Below are 20,267 nucleotides of genomic sequence, written 5' to 3'. Positions count from 1 at the left end.
GTGGTATCTGGGACTCCTGCAAGTAATGTGGTGCACCACCCATGTGGTAGACAATGAAGGATTGAACAGCTGTTCTGAATGACGGATGATGAAGGGCTTGACTTTGCGGAGAAAGGCAAGTTGGTACCATACTTTATGAGTCTTATTAGCAGAGTGAAGTTTGAACAAGACTTCATTGTCATTGTTGAATCCAAGAGACTTTGCACCGTGTGAGAGCTAAGGCTTGAATCAGTTGAGCTTCATTTCTGTCAGCCAATTCTGGGTCTGGGCATGCTTGGTGGAGTTGCCTATGAGAATGAATTTTGTCTTTATCAGGTTGAGCTTTAGGTAGGATCTCAACATCTAGGCTTGGATAAGAGACTGATAGTGTTTGCCTCGATGCAATTGATCTTAAGGTAAAGATGTGCATCATCTCGGAGTTGGTGTATCTTGGCATCAATGTTACTGAGGAGTTCCTACTAGGGTCATGTACAGTGGTACACGACGGAGCCTTGTGGAGCTGCAAACTTACTGGGCTGTGATGGGATCTTTTGGGGCCCATCTGGTTGACCTGGTGCTTGTTGTAGTGGTTGAAGGAGAGCAACTGTGGGACTGTTCCATTGTAGCTCATGGCCATGATGAGGATGTTGATGTTATGCTCACCTGGTCTCTGCGGAGCGGTTGGGGCATGGTTGCAGCCCTCCCTGAACTTGAATCACCCCTTCAGGCCTCTCCCTCAGTACAAAAGCTGTGAGTGGTGGTACGTGGTGATACTGCTCCTGCGTGGAGATAAGAGTGTGTGAGTGCGCCAATCTGTGATTGTTGTACCTCTCAAACCCTTCACCCCAAAGTACACTTTCTGTGAGCATACGCCGGCCCATAAAGCTCACCTGTGAAATATGGAAGATAAGCTCTCCATCCTGCTACTTCTGGCAGGGGCGCATCGAATGGGATCTAGTTCCTTCACTGATCCCTGATACGGATTAGTCCAGTCCAGCTGCAACTATGCTTCGCCTTATGATTGGTAAGTCTTTCTTGAACTCTTGTGATGCTGTTTGTTCTGTTTAATGTCTTTATATGTTGCTCCTATTTATGCACGCAATAATGTCTCTCTTCTGTTTTCTTCCCTTAGATGGAAATGTAGCCTCAATGCAGCTGTGAGACGCGAGACGCGGCCGGATGGAAGATAGATGCTACTGCAATGTTCGACAGCAGGTAAGTGATGGTTTAAGGAAAGCGCTAAGTATGGCGAAGCGCAACCTTAAACAGACAGTTTTTTCGATGTCTAACCTTGTCTTCTGTTTTTCCTTGCAGGCGCTGCTGTCGACGATGGAGCGTGTCATGCTGCAGTGCCAAGATGAAGATTTTGGCGTTCCGGAAAGTGTAAAGATGAATACTTGGTTAGCCAAAGAGATGTACAGATAAGAACAGCTTCCCCCAGTTGGTAAGTATGCTGGCAGGAAGCAGTATGTCCAGGAAGCAGGATCTTCAAAGGTAAGTCTGACCTCAGGCGACGGTGAGCGTTACGCTGCTTGCAAGTGCAGAATAACGCGAAGCGTCTGTCTTGAGGATCGGGGCAGTTTATATAGCTGAGATCGTGGGCACGCCCATTAGGGCCGGCCTGCCAGCCACACCCTGCCACTCCTAGAGAGTGAGCACATGCAAAGGCAATCCATTAGCAGCCACACCCAAGAATGCACTCGGGGCTGCTTAATGGATGGAATGTTCAAGGTTAATGCATCCTCCTTAATGGATGGAATGTTCAAGGTCAATGCATCTGAAATGCTATGTCCATAATAAAAGCTTTTTGGTGTTAAATGGATGTTCTTGTTTACTTTTGTTCATGAGCCTGGTGCCAAAGACACCAGGACAATGTCCACCCAGGTCTCCTGTGCATGCGACCCCTACATGCCTGTCCCCCTAACTTCATGACCATGACAGTTGCATTTTTCTTTGAACTTCAGCCTTTAACAGTCTGGAATTAGGTTGATGCATTGTTTCAGTGGCTGGCAATCTCATACAGCTCTTATTGGATGGTTTCATGATGGTTGTTATATAGTTGTATGCTTTAGCTGTGGTCATAACTGTCCAGCATTCTGGATGGCGGGAGTTCTTCTTGTTGGTGAAACCTTTCATCTACAATAAAGGGTTTTTACCATAATCGTAAGTAACAGCAATTTTATTCCAATTTGTTTTTAAAAAGAAAGAAAAGGAAGGGTTTCTACCCATTGATTAGACAGGACCAAACACAGAAAAATAATTTACAAGACTTCCATACTTCATATGTACATCCAAAAAGTGCAAGAATAGTACAATAAACAAAGATACCATTTCATACAGTACATTCCAACTGCTAATATCAAAACACCAATCAATTAATATTAAATGTAATAACATACATATACACAATTTGTGACAAAGTGTCAAACAGCTACGAATAATGGTTATATGTCACTCTATTAATTCAAACCACGTTCCTACAATTCATATTGTGCATCCATCACATTTTATATGGATTCCAATGGGTCGACGTTAGTAGAAATATTACTAGTTTTGTAGGTACTTCTCTTTACATAAGATTTAGGTGCTAAGTAATTCAGACCGCCTTCCTCAGGACCTTACAGATACAATTACAGTCTTCAGTAGATATAATTCTTATTTTCATTTTCTGCTTGAACATTTAGCATTCCACTCTATGAATAGAGATATGATATGATATGATATGATAAGGCATTTGTAACGCGCCTATACACAAGTGTTTCAAGGCGCGACGAGGCAGGAGGGGGAACAAGGGGAGACAGACAACGATCTTGCTAGGCCAGGTGTCATTCAGATCGCGCAAGTGCAAGGGTAGAGGGGAAGGGAAAAGTGCATGGGGAAAGGGAGAGGGGAAAGTGCAGTACAGGGTTATTAGCATACAGCATACAGGATAAATAACAAGGGCCAGCTGGTGGCAAGTGCGAGGTAAGTGCAGACAAGTGCTGGGAAGGGGGGCTGTATGGATACAGACACAGTCTCGTAGTGCAGGGGTTGCTGTGGAGGCAGTGCAGGGGAGAGTGGCTGGGCCGAGAACGGTGAATGGCCCAGTTGCAGATTCAGTGCAGTTTCAGTAGTATTAGCAGGGGAGAGGGGGAGAGAAAGCGGAGGCAAAGAGGAAGGTGTTGAGGTGCTTCCGGAACCGAGGTGGTTCTCCTCAAGTTTCAGGGAGGCAGGAAGGCTGTTCCAGAGGGAGGCCCCTGCAGTGGAAAGAGATCTGCCCCCAACTCGTTGTTTGGAGAAGCGGCTGACCCTGAGGGAGTTGGAGGCGGATGAGCGAAGAGCTCGAGAAGGAAGATATTTAGGAAGAGAGAGTTGAAGGTATTTTGGCCCAAGGCCCCAGACGGCCTTGTGGACAATGCAGAGGGTTTTTAACTTGATCCTTGCAGTCACTGGGAGCCAGTGTAGTGATTTCAGTCCTGGAGAGATACGGTCCCTGGGCTTGAGGCCAAGGACAAGTCTTGCAGTCCTGTTCTGGATGAGTTGCAAAAGGCGGAGAGTAGAGGCGGGCAGATTTAGATAGAGGCTGTTACAGTAGTCCAGCTTAGAGAGAACCAGGGCTCTAGAGACAGTGAGCTTCTGGGGGAAGGAGAGGAAAGGAAGGATACCTCTGAGGAGGTGTAGCTGGTAGTGTTACTTCTTAGATACGTCGGATATGTGAGGCGAGAAGGAGAGTGTGGAGTCAAAGATGACCCCAAGGTTTTTTGCCTTGCAGGAAGAGGGCCCAGAGAGGCCGGCCAGAGAGCAGCAGGGAAGGAGGGAGTGGGAGTGCCGATGAGTAGAATCTCAGTCTTACTGGCAGAGAGAGACACACAGTCATTAGTTGGGCTGCCAATACCAATAGTGGGATTATAATTTTAGAGTCCTGCTTTACAGAGAAAATCTGCTACTCACCCTGATTAGGAGACGTAACCATTCATATCTCAAACAAATATTTGAATGAGAAACTCTTAATCGTATTAGACAAACATTTCGTCAGTTTTAATTTTTTTAAAAGGGACATAGAAACATTTGCATGTGGCATTACTCATAAATTAATTGCATGATTTTAACAGTACTTCTCAGTGGATTGGAAAGGTTCAATGCACTACTATTTACCTCTTTTTCTATTTATGTCCACAAGACTGTCTAGTCCGGACTAAGTGATAACCAGCGTCTTGTATAGTTGCTAAAGGGAGACAGACGCACATTGTGTGGGTTGATTTGATGCAAACCAATGGTCAGAGCCAAACATATTATAATACCTGACTTATCAAGCTCTTCACTAGTCCATGCAGTACTATATTTCTGCAATGAAGAGAGTGTCTAAGTTGTGAGAGCAGATGAGGCTGGAAATGTCTGACACATGTCATCTACAGAGTGCGCTTTGATGAGCGTGTGTGTGTGTGTGTGTGTGTGTGTGTGGGCAAGTGTTGGAGGTGCAGTGTGGATGGTGATCAGTGGGATGTGTATAGGATTCTGTGGATTGGTTTTGTGTGAGGTGAGGACTGGGTGTTTGCATGTGCAGGTGAGGGTATTTGTTTTAGAGGTGACAGCCATGACTGGAATAGTAGTTTACAAGATGAAGATGAGAAAAGAGGAATGCTCTCTCTCTTTTCACCAGGCTGACCTTCAGTTCAGTGACATCCAGTTCTGGATTTGTTCCAACCAGTTTACAAGGTATATGATAATGTGCTCGACAGTCAGGTTGGAGTGCATCTGTTCATCACCTGGGTACTTTTGGTTAGTTCATCCAATGGTCTGATGTCAAGCTTACAGCGCATTGGGGAAGAGTATGGAGATTTGATGGATTTTGTATGGCATTGCAACTTATGTAGATTTAGCTTCCCAAGTGTTCACTATTTGGGTTGGATTTCACAGGAAAGAGCTGAACCATCTGAGATGATTCTGCCATTCAAAGGGCTGAAGATGGCTGGCCACCGAATCAATGACAAGTTCCCATGTGGCTATCTCTGTGCTATAGCTTTGACTAAAGACAGACAGGTATTGACCTAAAAGGTTATTCTCTGAAATGTCGAGGTTGTGGTGAGTAGCCAGGCATCATTCTATGGTCTTACCCAGGAAGGAAAGGCAGATTATGGGAAAAGTTGTCAATGTCCGCCAGTTCTGCAGTGGCATGGCAACAGCAGGATAACCTAGCTAATTTCAAGGCTTTCTGGCAAAATACTTTCCTCTGGTAAACACGTTCTGATTTTGGGACAGTCACGGTAGAGATTTTGGAATGGTTAATTTAGCTGGTATGGTCTCCATTGTAGCTGGTGAGGATAAGTTTGAATCTGTTTTTGGAGTGTTTCCATTGATAGTGGATGACAATCTTGTCATTCTGCTGTGGCTTTGCTCTCAATGACATTGGCAACAGTTAACACATTAAATCTGTAATCTCTAGTCTCATCTCCTGAATTATTACTCTGAAACATTCTGTACATTTTTGACATGCTCCATTCATGAGTTGTAGGTACTGCAGAGTGATATGTTTGATTTGACAAATGTTTTGTATCTGTTTTTATCAGGGTCGAGTTGGGTCTTGAAGTTAGAAGCATTGGCATTGTTTTTATAACCATGTGTTTTCTTTGAGTAAATCATAAGCAGCTGAGTGGTGCTGGGGGGAAGCAATGTTTGTCTCCAACTTTTTACGTTGGCTTGAATTGAATTTTCGCTTTGTGTAGTTGTACTGGAAGCCAGTAATCCAACTGTTTTCCTTTTCTCTTTTTTAATAGTAGTGGCACAATTCCATTCAGGATTTCAGTCATGGTATCATGTCAAGTGATCGAGAGGTAGCTGCCATCAGCATTGTCTTCAATTGAGGTTATTAGGGTTCTTGTCTATATTTATTGGAATCCTGGCTGCCATTTACATTTTACTTTATCAAATGATAAAGTCAAAGGAATTTGAAAGGCGATCTGCCCGATCAACTAGAATGGGGTCACAGGTCTGTGGTTTCCCAGGCATATAAAGTATTATATCTTTCCTCGGGCAGTTGTTGTGGGTTAGTTTAGTTTAGTGCATTGTTGGGCTAAATCATTGTCCTTAATATAGATGATATCAGGCCTCTACCATCTTTTCAGTGTAGGTTTTGATCTCCAAGGAAGATGTTTGTGTATTCAAAACACTGAGTTGCAATGTGACCTATGCATTGTTCTGAAAGGCATAATTTACTTTTGGTGGATGATATGTAATGCTATGGCATGTGAATTTGGATGGTGAGGCTTTGTTTTGAAAATAGAGAACATGAGTGGATCGCTTTGCAAAGTAGGGTGCTTCTATGCATCACAGCAGTTAAGCCACCTACTTGTTCTTCTTGATCCTGGTGGAACAGGAAGTCTTCTTGCGGTATTAGTAAGTGCATGATTGTTTGGGCAATCAGGTTAACCCACCTTTCCATTAGGGTGATGAGATTTAGTGAGTGGGTCACAGCTGATCTGCAGTTGTGTGAGATGTAGTGAAGAGTAGCCAGGCATCTATGTGGTGATCAGAGGTTTCACTGGGTTTTACTCTGAATTGCATGAGATTTGTTGTTTCGATATATCTATGTTGCTGAACGCTATGTGGGGGCCTCTGATTTATCAACCTGTTTAATTTAAGAAGGTGTATAGATCCCTTTTCACTGGATACATTTGGAAGGATAGTTGTATTTGTTTCCTTTGTTTTGGGTGCCCTTGTCAGTTTCATAGATTCTGGGGTAGTCTTGCTGTGACAGTCAATTCATTTTAATCAACATTCTGGATTTCTTGGTTGGTGGCTAAGGACAAGTTCTGTTTTATTAGACTTTGGGTTAACTTTCCGAGCCACAGATTTCCAATCATTAGGCAAGTCTCAGAAATCATCTCTGTAGTTTTCTCTGTGAATGCAGGCACTTTGTGCTATGTATCAGAGAGCATTCCCTTGACCAATAGGACCTTAACACGATTATGAGTTCTCGTTTTGTGGAGAGAAGTTCTTAGTTGATTATGTTGAGGGCTGCACTAGTATTTTTAATTTGTTTGCTCGTTTTTTAGCCTTTGGTGTTTCATAAGTCTTAAGTGAGGCTCAGATGTTTAAGTTTCTCGGTTAGGAGCTCAGTGCCATTTCTGTGTACCTTTCTATCTGGCAAAATCTTCACTGAGGTATTGGTTTGGCGATGGGGAATTTAGATCGCATCTACCGCAGTGTAATATGGAGGAATATTTGAAGCATAGATTGCACAAACTGTTCTCTGAGTACGTTGTTCCGGGTTTTGTGCTTCTGTGTGAGCTAATAGATCTGAGTTTCTTGCTTTAGAACAATCTTAAGAAGCCGGGTGTTTGTCCTCTAGATGACAATAGAGTCTTTATCAATTGAAGCTGGTGACGATTAAATCAGTAGAGTATTAGATGTTTTACTCTCTTTTGGCCTGCTTACTCCTTGATTATTCTTTCTTTTAGGAGCGAATGGGGAAGGGTGTTTTATTAGTTGGTGTCTGCCTCACTAGCTCATTTAAATTGGGGCAGAGTGATTTGGTCTGTCACTAGCAATGGCTAGGGGAGTGCAGGGACTTGAGACAAAGCTAGTTGCTTACTTTTGCCATTTAGATTCACTTGTGAATTTTGTAAAACTTTCTTTGTTTTTTTTAGTCCTGAATTGTGAAACTTTGTTTGTGTTTTATTGTTAGATTTGTGCCTCGTATTATCACCCCCAATCGATTGGTCATGCCTCAAACAGGTCGGAAATTAGATTAATATTGGGTGCACTTAAAACAATGTTGAGTGAAGCATGGTGGATATGCTCACACTGTTAATTGATGCTTATTCTGGTAGAGCTGCTTGTCTGGTTTGTGCTGGTTTTTGTATGCTCTGGATACCACTTCCATGCATGCATTTGCTTGCATAGGAATATCACTGATGTTTTAGCGTACGTGTCTCCCAATCCATTCCCCGTCTGCCCCAACCACACAAGATTTTCAGAGTAACCACTAGCTTTGCAAATAACTCAGTTTACATGCCCTGTGTTCAAACTGGATCCATTTGAAGCAGCCGGTGTGCCAACATTGGCAGCACTTACTGCTGGCATCACTCGGCTGGTCTGCTCCATGCTGCTTATGTTTTTCACCCAGCAGCCTCAGCTCCTATGGACCTGTAGAGATTTTTTTGGTTGTCATTTTAGGGGATGGAGTGAGCCTAAATTCTTCGCCTCTCTCCACTCTGACTATCACCTAAGCACCAACCACACCTTTCATCGGTTCTCGCCCCACCTTTCCCTGCTGTTGTGTCACACACATAACTTATATCTTAAGCCACCCAAGTTTGTGTCTACAGGCCAATGGGAATATGTTGATAAATAATGATGCTGGTGTTTTCTTCTTGGTGTATTCACTTAGAACATTCAAATGTATTGCGTGTAGAAACCAATAAAATGTTGAATGGTTTGGGATCTTTATGACTGGATTAGAAAACCCATGAAGGCTGATTTGTATTTATTTGCAAGAGGGTGTGGTGTTTCAATATTCAACACCCCACATCAGGGCAAGACTGAATACAGAGTAAGCCCATAAATGGGTGTTTAACATCAAGGCAGTGCTGTAGTGAAGATGTCTGCGCTGGGAAAGAGTGGGTAGCAGTCCAGGTAACAGGGACACGACAGAAGTACAGCATATTATATTTACACCTGTAATTTCAGCAAACATTTCCGGATTAGGTACCATCATTGGAGAGGTTCAAGGGAGGGATCAGGGAGTGGGCGTTAGGGTGGTGGAGGGCGGAGGTACGCCAGGGCTACTTTTGAGGAAGAGATGCTGGCGTTTGAAGGTGGTTTCAAAGGGTTGGAGAGTGGATATATTTCTGATGGCGGTAGTAAGGAGCTCCACTGAAGGAGATCAAGAAGTGTACATTAGTGGAAAAGGAAGACGGCACAGATTGAGCAGAGGACAGGTAGGGTGAGTACGGCTTTGAAGCTAAGGCAGTGAAGTGACATGTTCCGGGATAAGGAAGAAGAAATGTAGGGGAGTGTCTATGAATAGCTTTGACTACTAGCATTAGGGCTTTCAGTCATGAGCAGCTTCAAATGTTGAGTCAACCAGCATGAAAGTGGTGGGCTGAAGTGGGAGAGGAGGGCAGGATATATAAAGATGGGGAAAGGGAAGATTTAGGTGTCATCAGCAAAAAGGTGGCTGAAGAAGCGGAAGGGAAAGATTAATTTACCAAGGCAGGAGGACTAGAGAGCAGAGTTGAGGGTGTAGAACACAGCCTGAAACAACGCCACCTGAAAGGGGCCAGTGTTGGAAGTACTCATGTTCCAGGGGACAAAGAGCACCCTGGTAGGTTGGAGGAGATCCATCTATTTTACTTTCTTCACTATGTACCATGCTGCAATTGTCTCAATTATAGCATTACAGTAAATTGTGTTTAATTCAATTTTTTTTAGATGTCTTCACAGCAACCGAAACAGGACTTTTCTGCTTTGATCTGGTCTTTCAGGTTTGGTTATGACAACAAAGGCTGGCCCAGTCTGGAGAAATCAGCTGATTTTCTTAAACAAACAGGTACACGCCTTTACGTGCTCATTCATGCTATTCTATGTTCATTATGTATCACTCGATATTTGAATTGATTGCTTGAGGACCTTTTTCCAGTGGGCTTATGAGAACAAAATGCTTTACAGATGCATAGCAAGACATAGGTTCCACCATCTCCACCCCCCACCCGAGGAACATTTTCACCACACAGAGTCCTATAAGTCAAATAATCCCAGAGTCTGCACCTAGTGGGGCATATAAGATGTTGACAGTCGGTGGGAGGCCACCAGGGGGCACATGGCAAGAAACTAACTGTCTTGCCAACTCCCAGACCAGGTCAGCAAAGGGGAACTGAGACCCCCCTTTAAAATCCCCAAAGAGCTGAAACGTGATTTGCCCCCGAAGGGGAATACCTGGGGCACATCTGCCCCAAACCTGAAGCCAATTGGTGGCGAAACAGCCGAGATAACCGTGTTTTCAGGCAGAGCGGACCTGGAGCCAATCACAAGGGGCCTAGACGGAGGAGCCGTGAAGCGGTGATGCGAGCCCCGGCAGGGCGCTGAGAGGCAGCAGACACCTTACAAAGAAGGTGGCATGTCGGGGAGGCCCACCACAGTAATTGCCGAGCAGAGCTGGAGGCTGCCGCAGCTAAGCAGGACAAGAGGAGGAGCTGGTGCGTCCCGCCCAGAGCCAAGGAGAGGTCACAGCGGGGGCTACGTCCTGGAAGAAAGTTGTACAGCTGCTGAGGCCCGGAGGTAGTTAAAGGCGCACCACTGGATTGGAGGACCCAGATGGGAATCCTGAGAGCAGGCAAGCTCCACACAATGCCATGCCCTACGAAGGAAGGGTGAGGCGAACAGAGGAAGAGGTGAGGAGTGTGAGGAGGAGCGGGAAACAGGAGACCACCCAATTCCCGGGAAGCCAGTGGAGACAGCTTTTCCACCCTGGAGAGCCTGTGACGCCCCACTGAGAAAGAGAACCCAGGGGAGGCGGTCTGAACCAGAGCCCCCTGAAGGGGAAGGAGTCCCCTTGCCCCAGGGACATGAGTGCGGGGAGGAAGTGGTTGGGTGAGGTCCCCCTCCACTGAAGGAGGAGCATGTGCCCGCCTAGCCAACATTTTTGAAAAATGGTCAGCACCACGGCGGACAGGGAGGAGTGAGCACTGGTGTGGTGGGAAGCGGGGGAGAAGATCTCCCTGAGCCGGGGGCGGGAGGAAGACCATAAACCTGAGACCCCCAATGGAGGAGGACTACCAGAGGGCAAGCCATCTGAGGACATTGACCAGCGGTCCAGTACCAGGAACAAGGGGACGAGGGGCTCACTATGCCACGCAGTGGAGAGCGTAATAATAGCGCAGAAGGCCCTCCCCACCCCACATCCACGAGACAGTGCCAAGACTCAAGGTGAAGGCTCCAAGGGAATACCTCTTTTCTGGCCTGGAGACCTGCGCTGCAGACATTTCAATTCCAGCCTCCCCCACCCCCAGCCGGCGGAGCACCCGCTGACGCTGCCCATGTAGCAGAAATAGCTGAGGACCCAGCTGCCACCAGGAAGGACATAATTGCACTGATGGAGTAAATCAAGGGGATCTGTATGGTTCTTGACAAAAGACTTGACAAAATGGACCAAAGGATGGACTCACTGGATAAAAGAGTCCAGGGCATTAAGAACAACCAAACATCCCTAGACACAGGTGGACATGTGAATCGCAGAACTGGAGCGCAGAGAGGCGCAGACCCTATTGAAGATGGACGTTAGGAAAAATAGGGAGCGGAGGAACAACCTCTGTTTCTTTGGGATTCCTGAAAAATAGGGAGAAACCGAGAGCGACCTGCGATGCTTCATAGTGGAGATCTTGTGGCTTCTATTTGGATCCGACGTCCTTGATGAGCCCACCATTGAACGCGCCTAGCGGGCTGGAGGAGGCGCCAGGGGCCCCGTGGACAGTCCTGGCAGAAGTCCATTATTATGCCCAAAAAATGAAGATCTTGGAAAGAGCCAGGAAAGTGGGCTCTCTCGGTTATGGCTCTGACAACATACCTATTTTTCAGGACTTGTTGGCCTTTACACTAGCTAGGAGAAGGCAATGTGGCCCCCTTACGAAATGACTAAATGAAAAGGGTGTCAGGTATCGTCGGGGGTTCCCCCTTCTCACTCGCATTTCAACAAGAGGGCTACTCCTACAAATTAGTGACTGAAGACGATATACAGTTGGTCTCAGGAGAGCTTATGAGCACCAGCGATTCTAGAGAGTGAAACCCAAGGGGATGGGTGAGGTTCCGCGGATCAAAGTTCACGGCTGGAGAGACGCAATGTCCCAAGATCCTCAAAATTCAAGAAACTTAACACTCCCCCAGGACGACAGTGAAATAGATGACTGATGAGTAGAATTGAGACAACTCATACAGGGGCTAGATGAGGCTACACGGTGGTCAAATCCTAAAAAAGAAGTGGGGGGGGGACTCAGTAACAAACGCAATTGGATGTGATGGCTCCAGAAATTAGATATCAAGGTGAAATATGTAAAATTCATGGAATGGCTTTGCATAACCACCCAAATTGCACGGGACAAATGGTATTTGCCTTTCATAAAATCAACACACACACAAAAATGGAGAGGATATTTTCTTCTAATAGTGTTTTTAAAATCATTTAAATGTATACATGTTTTAAACTCCAAGAACCAATACCAATTATTTCCGTAGAACATGCAGTACAGAAATGTGGACATATCACCTTTAGTTGTTTGCTATTTTTCATCAGGTTATATAGTGCAGAGGTGAAGTGTCCACCCTGCAAACCTGAAGACTGTCTGGTGGTGTTCATTCATAAATTCAAAGAAGACACTTAATGTTTCTCATTTTTGCTGGGGGGACTGAGTCCACCATCTGAAAAAAGTGGGTGGACTCCATCCACCTGCATGTACCCTCAACTTGAGCCCTGAGGCTACAAGCGAATAACAGAGAGGGGAGAAAGGAGGAGTAGGTTTTGTGGAACTGAACCAGAGGAGGGGGGCTCAGGAAAACAGCATTATGTGCTGGTGCTAGGTCGGGGAGGACCGCTGGTGATTTGATTCCACCACAGGCAATTAGTGAGATTGGATGCAGGGAGGGAGCGGGGCCAGGGGGAGAGTTGATTTGGGGAATTTAAGTACGTTTTATGTTCGGGTGTGTTGCTAAGACCGTGGGTTCAGCAGGATCAATGTTATACTCCAATACGAAGAGAAGGCTTCTGGAGTGGGAGGAGGTGCAAGAGCGAAAAAGTAAGGACAGATTATGGCAGTGGGTAAAGTGAGTATCGGCTCCCTCAACGTATGGGGTCTCAACTGCTCAAGTAAAAGGTTGCTGGTCCTCCGAGTTTAAGAGGGCGAGATTAGACCTGCTACGCCTGCAGGAAACCCATTGAGTGCGGACAGGGAACCCCGTCTGAGGTCAAGAGAAGGGGGGGGGTATACACGGCCTCTGATACGAAAAAGAAGAAGGGAGTGACAATACTAATCTCCTCCCGCTTTGCCTTCCAGAGACCAAGTTCCTCTCCGCTATGAATGGGTGCTACATCTTTGTTAAGGGGAATAGCAATGGTGCCCAATTCACCATAGCCTACATCTATGTTCTAAACACGGATCAATGTGTTGACTTTTGGGAGGAAGTGAAAGATACATTGGTGGTGTTTGTGAAGGGCAGGTTAATAGTGCAGGGGGGATTTCAATATGGTGCTTGACCCTACGAGAGATCGCAAGAGACTGGGGAGGGTGGCAGAGACTCAGAGTTACGAGGGAGACTCAATATGTTTCAGAAACACCAATGAAGCCCTTTGGGTCATGCATTTTCTCACTCCCCCTGTAGAAGGCGACAGGCCATTCACCCATTTCTCGGCTATGCACAACTGCTATTCGAGCATAGATATAATTCTGGTCGATAGATATCTTAAGGCCCAGGTACTAGAGATGCACATCGCCCCAATCCGTGGTCAGACCATGATTTAGTGAGGGTGGTTATGGGGATGGAGAGTACTTCTCCCTTCCCCACCCCCCAGATCCTGGCGGTGCAATGATTTTATTTTAAAAGACAAGGAAGTTACCCGGGAGCTATTGGGGGCAATTAAACTTTACCTTCAATAACATGGGAGAGGTGAGACTCCAATCCATATGGGAAGGGTTTAAAGCCACAATCGGGGGGATACTGATGAGGATAGGTTCCCAAAAGAAAAAAGAGAGGGCAAAACAGGAGGCTATGCTGTGTCAGAAATTAGAAAGACTACAACCGGGGGAATACAGGGTAACTACGTGTCCCCTGCAAGCTCAAGTGCACTTTGACGATACAAAGCACAGCTAAATGCAATCCTGGTCCAAGATAGCGAGAAAAAGTGTATGTTTCTAAGACAGAAATACCATTAAAAAGGCAAAAAGGAGGATAAGATCCTTGCATGGCGATTGAGAGAGGAAAAGAAGAGGCGAACGATAGAACATATCGAATCGGAAGAGGGGAGAGTCATACGGGATCAAAAAGGCATAGGGTGGAGTTTGCAAAATACTACGGCAACCTGTATGCGTCAGAGTGGGCAGGTAAAGAGGAACATATCGAGGCATTCTTGGAGGGTATAAGCCTCCCGGGCCTAACACAAGGCAGGGCGTAGTCCTTTGATGCTCCCATCACAGTTGAGGAGGTAATCCAAGCAATTAAAAATATGAAGGGGGCACAGCACCAGGTCAGGATGGATTTACAATAAAGTTCTACAAACTCTTTAGACCCCTTCTTGCCCCCTACCTGTCTAGAGTCTTCAATGCTTGCCTTCAAGGGGAACCCCCCCGACACTATGTTGATCGCAACGATAATTGCGATCCATAAGGAAGGTAAGGACCCCTCGAAGTGTTCATCCTATAGGCCCATCTCCCTGGTAAATAGCGACGTGAAAATACTCGTGAAAATATTAGGACGCATGCTGTGAACGATCCTACCAACCCTAGTTCACTGTGACCAGGTGGGTTTTATCCGGGGAGACAAGGGTCAGATAATGTCACGAACACTTTAACCTTTATCCACTGTGCCCAAGCAGGAGACCTAGACGCATGTCTGGTTTCACTAGATCTGAAAAAGCCTTTGACAGGGTCGAGTGGCCCTTTATTTTTAAGGTATTGGAGAAGATGGGATTCAGGGAAACTGCTGTAGATGGGTTCGGGCACTATATGGAGGTCCGAGAGCACGGGTTCAAATACATGGGGAGGCTCTCAGAGGTCTTCAAATTAACACGAGGCACGAGACAGAGCTGCCCGCTTTCCCCCCTGTTATATATTCTGGCTATAGAGCCGCTCGCGGTGGCCAATACGGGAAAATCCGAACATACAAGGGATATCGGAGGGAGAAATAGACTGTAAACTCGCACTTTTGCAGATGATATTCTGAGCTTTCTTACCAATATATCACAATCACTCCCAGGCCCTATGGAACAAATATCGGTGTTCGGCCATTTGTCAGGCCTTAGAATTAATGTACACAAATCATGTATTTGCCCATCAGTAAACAGAGCCCCTTACTAGACCCAAGGAGGGAATACCTGGGCATGAGAATAAAGCATGCTAAAATCACTTATCTAGGGATTCAGATTATGAGAGATTTGGGAGGACTGGTGAGATCGAAATATGACCCACTATTAGTGCAGCTCAAAGAGGACTTGAAGAGGTGGCCCCCCCTGGTGCTCATCTGGTACGGGCACATGATATCAGTCAAAATGAACCGTCTCCCCCGGGTAATTTACCCGTTTACTTCCATCCTGAGTCGGCCTCTGGAGAGGTTCTTCCCAGACCTGCTGAGCGGTATTCGCAAATTTATTTGGAGGAAGAAGACCCCAAGGGTGAAAATTTCCACACTTAACACTACCTAGAGATGAAATGGGGGTTAGGCTTCCCTGATATTGAGCTGTAATACAAAGCTGCACAATTGCATATACTCGGAGACCATATGAGATAAGACACTAAAACCCACTGGGTGTATCTGGAAGATAGGGCAGCCCACCCTTTAAAAGTGAGGGATTACCTCTAGTCTCCACAGAGGGTAGTACCGGGGGTCCTATGCTGTCACCCAACATTGGGAGTCCTCTGGTCGCTTTGGCGGGACGAAGGGGTGAACCGGGTGCTTACATTGTGACCATCTCCACAATCCCGGTATGGGTCCCCCCAATTAGCTTGGGATATCAGGGTTTCCAATATTCACAGAGGTGGTCGGATATGGGTTTAGAAAGGTCCGCCCAATTGTTTGACAAAAGGATGTTTCTAGACCTGACCCGAATTAAGGAGGCACTGGGAAACGACTCGATATCAGGTTTTGACTATTTACAGGTGAAAGACAGACTCACCGACCCGAAGTGGGGAAATAAATTAACCCCGCAGAGTTTGAAAAAACCCTGGACGCAGCTGACACGAGAAAGGGCATCCTATCTAAATTATACAAAGTTATGAATTCATTGGTACGGCGAGGGAGACAAACGTTTCAGAGGTACTGGATAACATTGGCGGGAAGGGAGCTATCGGGAGGAATGGCTACAATCTATAAGATAACGTTCCATGCTAACTTATTTACCTCCACAATAGATCACAGTTATAAGATATTAATGGGATGGCACAGGGACCCCTTGAAGGTATCTAGAATATTCCTGTGTGCTTCCCCCCTATTCCCCAGGGGATGTCGGGAAATGGGCTCTCTCTCGCACATGTTGTGGCATTGCCCAAAGGTCCAAGTGTTCTAGAAGAATCTTCTGAGTTGGATGATGGACATGACTGGAATACAGCTAGAGTTAGACCCTTTGCAGCTGCTCTTTGGGCTCCCTGTGCAAGAGAGGAATGAACATAGACTTCCTAGAATGTGGGAGGTGATGCTGAGAGCAGATTGCTTGGCCATCACTCGAGGAGGAAGAGTGAATTCCTCCCCTCTAGGGAGGTGTGGAAACAGAAGGTGAACGCCATGATGGTAATGGATAGATTGACAGCCATGGTGAATGACAACCTTGAGGCATTCACCCAAGAATGGTCTCTGTTCTTACAAGAAGAGAGAGCGAAATGATCAAAAGCTATGAAGGTGGTGATCTGAGACATAGGCGGGGGACAAACTGAGAGAGTGAGGGGAGCCGGTATAGGGAAATCGCCATTGAGAAGGGAAGCGAGCCAGAGGCATTTGACTTTGTGATCCTGCAATACATTGCAGAGATTAACATTTCGAACTGTTAGTGTAAGGGATGAGAGGGATGGGTGGGAAAGCCTAGTGGAGATTGCAGGTGCCTCACGTTTAGACAGGCTGAGAATTGTTTTGGAGGTAGGGGGGTTAAGAGGGATATGTGGGGATGGTTTCCTTTTTATTTGTTTCCTTTTTTCAGGGATGCATGCCCCAACTGTTTATTTATGAAAATGCAAATAAAAACAAAGTAAAAAAAAAAAGATGGTGACAGTCTCTCGTTGCCTCTGTAAGCAAAGGCGACCAGAGACCAGGGGATTTTTCTGCCATTCCTTGTAGTACATACTCAAGTCATTCTATTACAATAAGAAACTAGGCTCGGAGGATAGCTCAGAGGCAATGCACTCATCCTAGAAGCAAGAATATGCAGGCAGCACGGGTTTGATATCTGGTGCTGTGGAGAAGCTGGAATATGGCATGAAGCGTGATATAAAAACAACTTTAAAATAATTTTTAGAACCTATTCTCTTGATAGCCACATTATTTCTATAGAAACTTCTGCCCCCGCACACACCCCCATAGCATAGAAATACGCCAATTTGCCACTAATAGTAATTATAGCACCAAATACAAGTCTGGCAAATTAGTGACATCAGCTGTGATCTCCTGAGATTCTGCACTAAATAAAGAGGGTGGTTATCTGGCAGGGATTATCCTACCACTGAGGATATGGTTGAGATCACCTGTAGTCAAACACTCCTGAGAGCCGGACACAACCACAATATGTTCAGAAGAGAACTCTTCTCCCACAGCCCCTCCAGCATGAGTCAGGCCCACTAGTATACATTTAATGAAGTAGTACTGGGGACTGATACAATCTAGATACAAATTTGAATGGCAAATTTAACATGTTTACACTAGATGATGCTTTGTGAATCCGTCTCTAGGCTGATGACCATTCCTGCTCCTCTAACCCCATTTTTACATCCCTTTCCCAAACGAGTACATTGTTCTCTTTACACTGTGGGCTTCATGTTCAACAGTTCCTTGTATATGGATGAAATAAGCCCTTTCAAGGAGGTTTCCTCCTGTATTTTCCCTCTATTCTTATATGTATCTAATGCCACCTCCCTAGTTTTCTGTATATAGAAGCCAATGTTTCAGTTGGAAGGAACTCATGCATACATATTTATTGACACTGAAGTATTTTTACGGTGTTCAAAGAACTTGATAGATCTATTATGAAGTAAGTCTCCCACCTTATTGCAAACCTGCTTCCCACCACAGTGACCTCCTTTTAAATGTAGCCTAAAATGTAGCCTGGTTACTAAGTCTGAGTTTCTGAATAAACATATTGGGTAATGCTCCCCACAATGAAATGGTAATAGGTTTTATCAAGCTCTTTTGAAGCTTGCAAGTCAGGGTCTACTTATCGATATAGGGCTAAATCATCATCTCCTCCTCCATGATGAGGCATGTCGTGTCTGACTCGCTATGCATAGATTCTGCAAGCACCTGTATTTGTGAGTTCATAAAGTAATAGTCTAATGCTGGACAACCCATAACCTCTTTTACCCTTGGCTTTAGGATGGCCTGCTTGCTGACCCCCCTCTTCATATGAAACACATTTCTATACATCCTCCGACTGTAAACCAATTTTCTTTTAGCAATTGAAATGGGCAGGCTTTGGAAGAGATAGATGTGAGATGCAGGGTGATTCCTGGATAAATGATGTATCTTTTGCTCACTGTAACAGGTATTCATTTTCCCACTTGAAGGGAACCCTCAATTTCAGAGAGGTCACTTCCTCTGCAGTCAGTGAGAGATTTAGAATCTCTTACTAGGTCATTCTGATGCCATAAAAGCTCGCAATTGCCTCTATAATAGGGGGAAGCGAGTTACCAGGGTTTTGCATCATCAAAACCTTGGCGTCTGGCAGCAGGCAAGGTTTGTGAGAGTCCCCATTCCAGTCCACACTCCTCAGAGCCACATTTTCCTTATGTGTGCCACGAATGGCTCAATAGGAAGGCCAAACAGAAATAGGGAAAGAGGGCACACCTGGTGGTTTGTTCCTGTTCTCAGTGGAGAGACTTTCAAGAGACCCCTATTGCTGGCAACCTTAATGCTAGGGTTTTGATAATTAGCCTGTATCATTCCGATCATGTATGGGCCAAACCTAAACCTATTGAGAATCAACTTTAGAAACCCCCAATCCACCCAATCAAATGCCTTCTAGATATCACGCATGAGAACAGAAGTCTTACGTTTCGATTTGAGCACTTTAAGGGTTATATGGAGAATGATCCTAATGTTTCTGAAAGTATTTCTTTCTGCTGGGGATGAATCCTGATTAATCAGGGTCAACCAGTGTGGGGAAATAGGCCATGATGCATCACATTGAACTATTAGTGTAGAGGTTGTTGTCTGTATTGATAAACATGGCTGGCCTGTATGAGGAGCACAACTGAGAGCCTCTCTCCTGCAGAGGAATAATAATGTTCAGTATTTCTTCCATCAATGTATTGTTCTGTGTCTCTAAAATGATTGAATAGCCTTGTGAGGTGTGGGACAAGCATGGGGTGGGATTTCATATTTTTGTTAAAAAAATGTATTAGTATATGGTTTAATGCAAACCTTTACTAAACAAGAAAATAAATCCAATCAGAAGTACATTACAAGTAAAAAAACAAAAGATTAAAATATTACTAAAATACAGTTGAAGGAAAGCCTTAGCTTGTGCTCAAATTACATCAAATTTAACGTTCTCAATAGCTTCATCACTTCCCATGTTGGCAAAGATTTGTGACCCGAACTCAGTCTTTCCCAGAATAATGTTATCCCCAGCCACCAGTCCTTATCCACAAATCTTGCAAACGCCATTTCCCTTAACCCTCTTGTACCTTGTCAGCCCATTAGTATATGTCTAAGAGTTTGTATTCCTGCTTTCTTACAAAGTGGGCAAAGGTTATCGACATATTGATCTTTATGCCTAACAAAGAGGATCTCTCTCGTTGATATGAGATTAAGGCAAAATCTGAGGATATCTGATCTGTTTTTGGGGTTCGGGAAATGCTTTAAGTAACTAGCTAAGGTAACAGATTGTTTGTTAGATGGCAAAACTGACTGATAAAGCTTAGTGCTCCGCATTTCTGTTATTGTGCGAATCCAGTCTGATCTTTTCAGACAGACTTTGACAGTCATCGGAGTGTCAATCAAATCCTTTTCCAGGCATTCACAACCCAACAGTATTTCCAGGGCGTGAATTCTTAGATCGATTAGGAATTTGTTTGAACAATCCTCCATCATAGCTTTCAGGTCTTCGTATAATGATTTTTTCCTGGGCACGAGAATTTTCCTATAAAGAGAAAGCACCCTCCATTCAACATGAAAGGTCAAAGAATACAGTCCCAATTCGTAGTTTAGACGGGCAATTGGTAGACACTGCGGAAGATTTAACACCTTTTTCCATAATTTACCTTCTAGTCATCCCCAATTCATCAATTTTATAGCAGGATATATTTCTTGGCCATATATTAATATGCAAATTACCTTGCCAATATAGAATTTAATCAAAGGTTCTATTGAAAATTTGCAATAGCCTTGATTAGTTTTCTTCATTTGGC

General features: G+C 44.9%; 1 protein-coding gene across 3 annotated transcripts in view; it reads left to right on the top strand.

Annotated features, from left to right (window-relative positions):
• CWH43 (cell wall biogenesis 43 C-terminal homolog) overlaps positions 1-20,267 on the top strand; it is a 533,223-nt gene that overhangs the window by 294,509 nt on the left and 218,447 nt on the right. For all 3 annotated transcript variants that reach the window (XM_069631684.1, XM_069631685.1, XM_069631686.1), the window contains exon 10: positions 9,391-9,508. In XM_069631684.1, the coding sequence (XP_069487785.1) occupies positions 9,391-9,508 (118 nt within the window). The remainder of the gene's footprint in view (positions 1-9,390; positions 9,509-20,267) is intronic.

The sequence above is a fragment of the Ambystoma mexicanum genome, chromosome 6q, assembly GCF_040938575.1.
Source record: "Ambystoma mexicanum isolate Mex_15411 chromosome 6q, UKY_AmexF1_1, whole genome shotgun sequence".
Classification (NCBI taxonomy): domain Eukaryota; kingdom Metazoa; phylum Chordata; class Amphibia; order Caudata; family Ambystomatidae; genus Ambystoma; species Ambystoma mexicanum.
The sequence above is the reverse complement of the archived record's forward strand: the minus strand, read 5'-3'. Positions and strand labels throughout refer to the sequence as shown.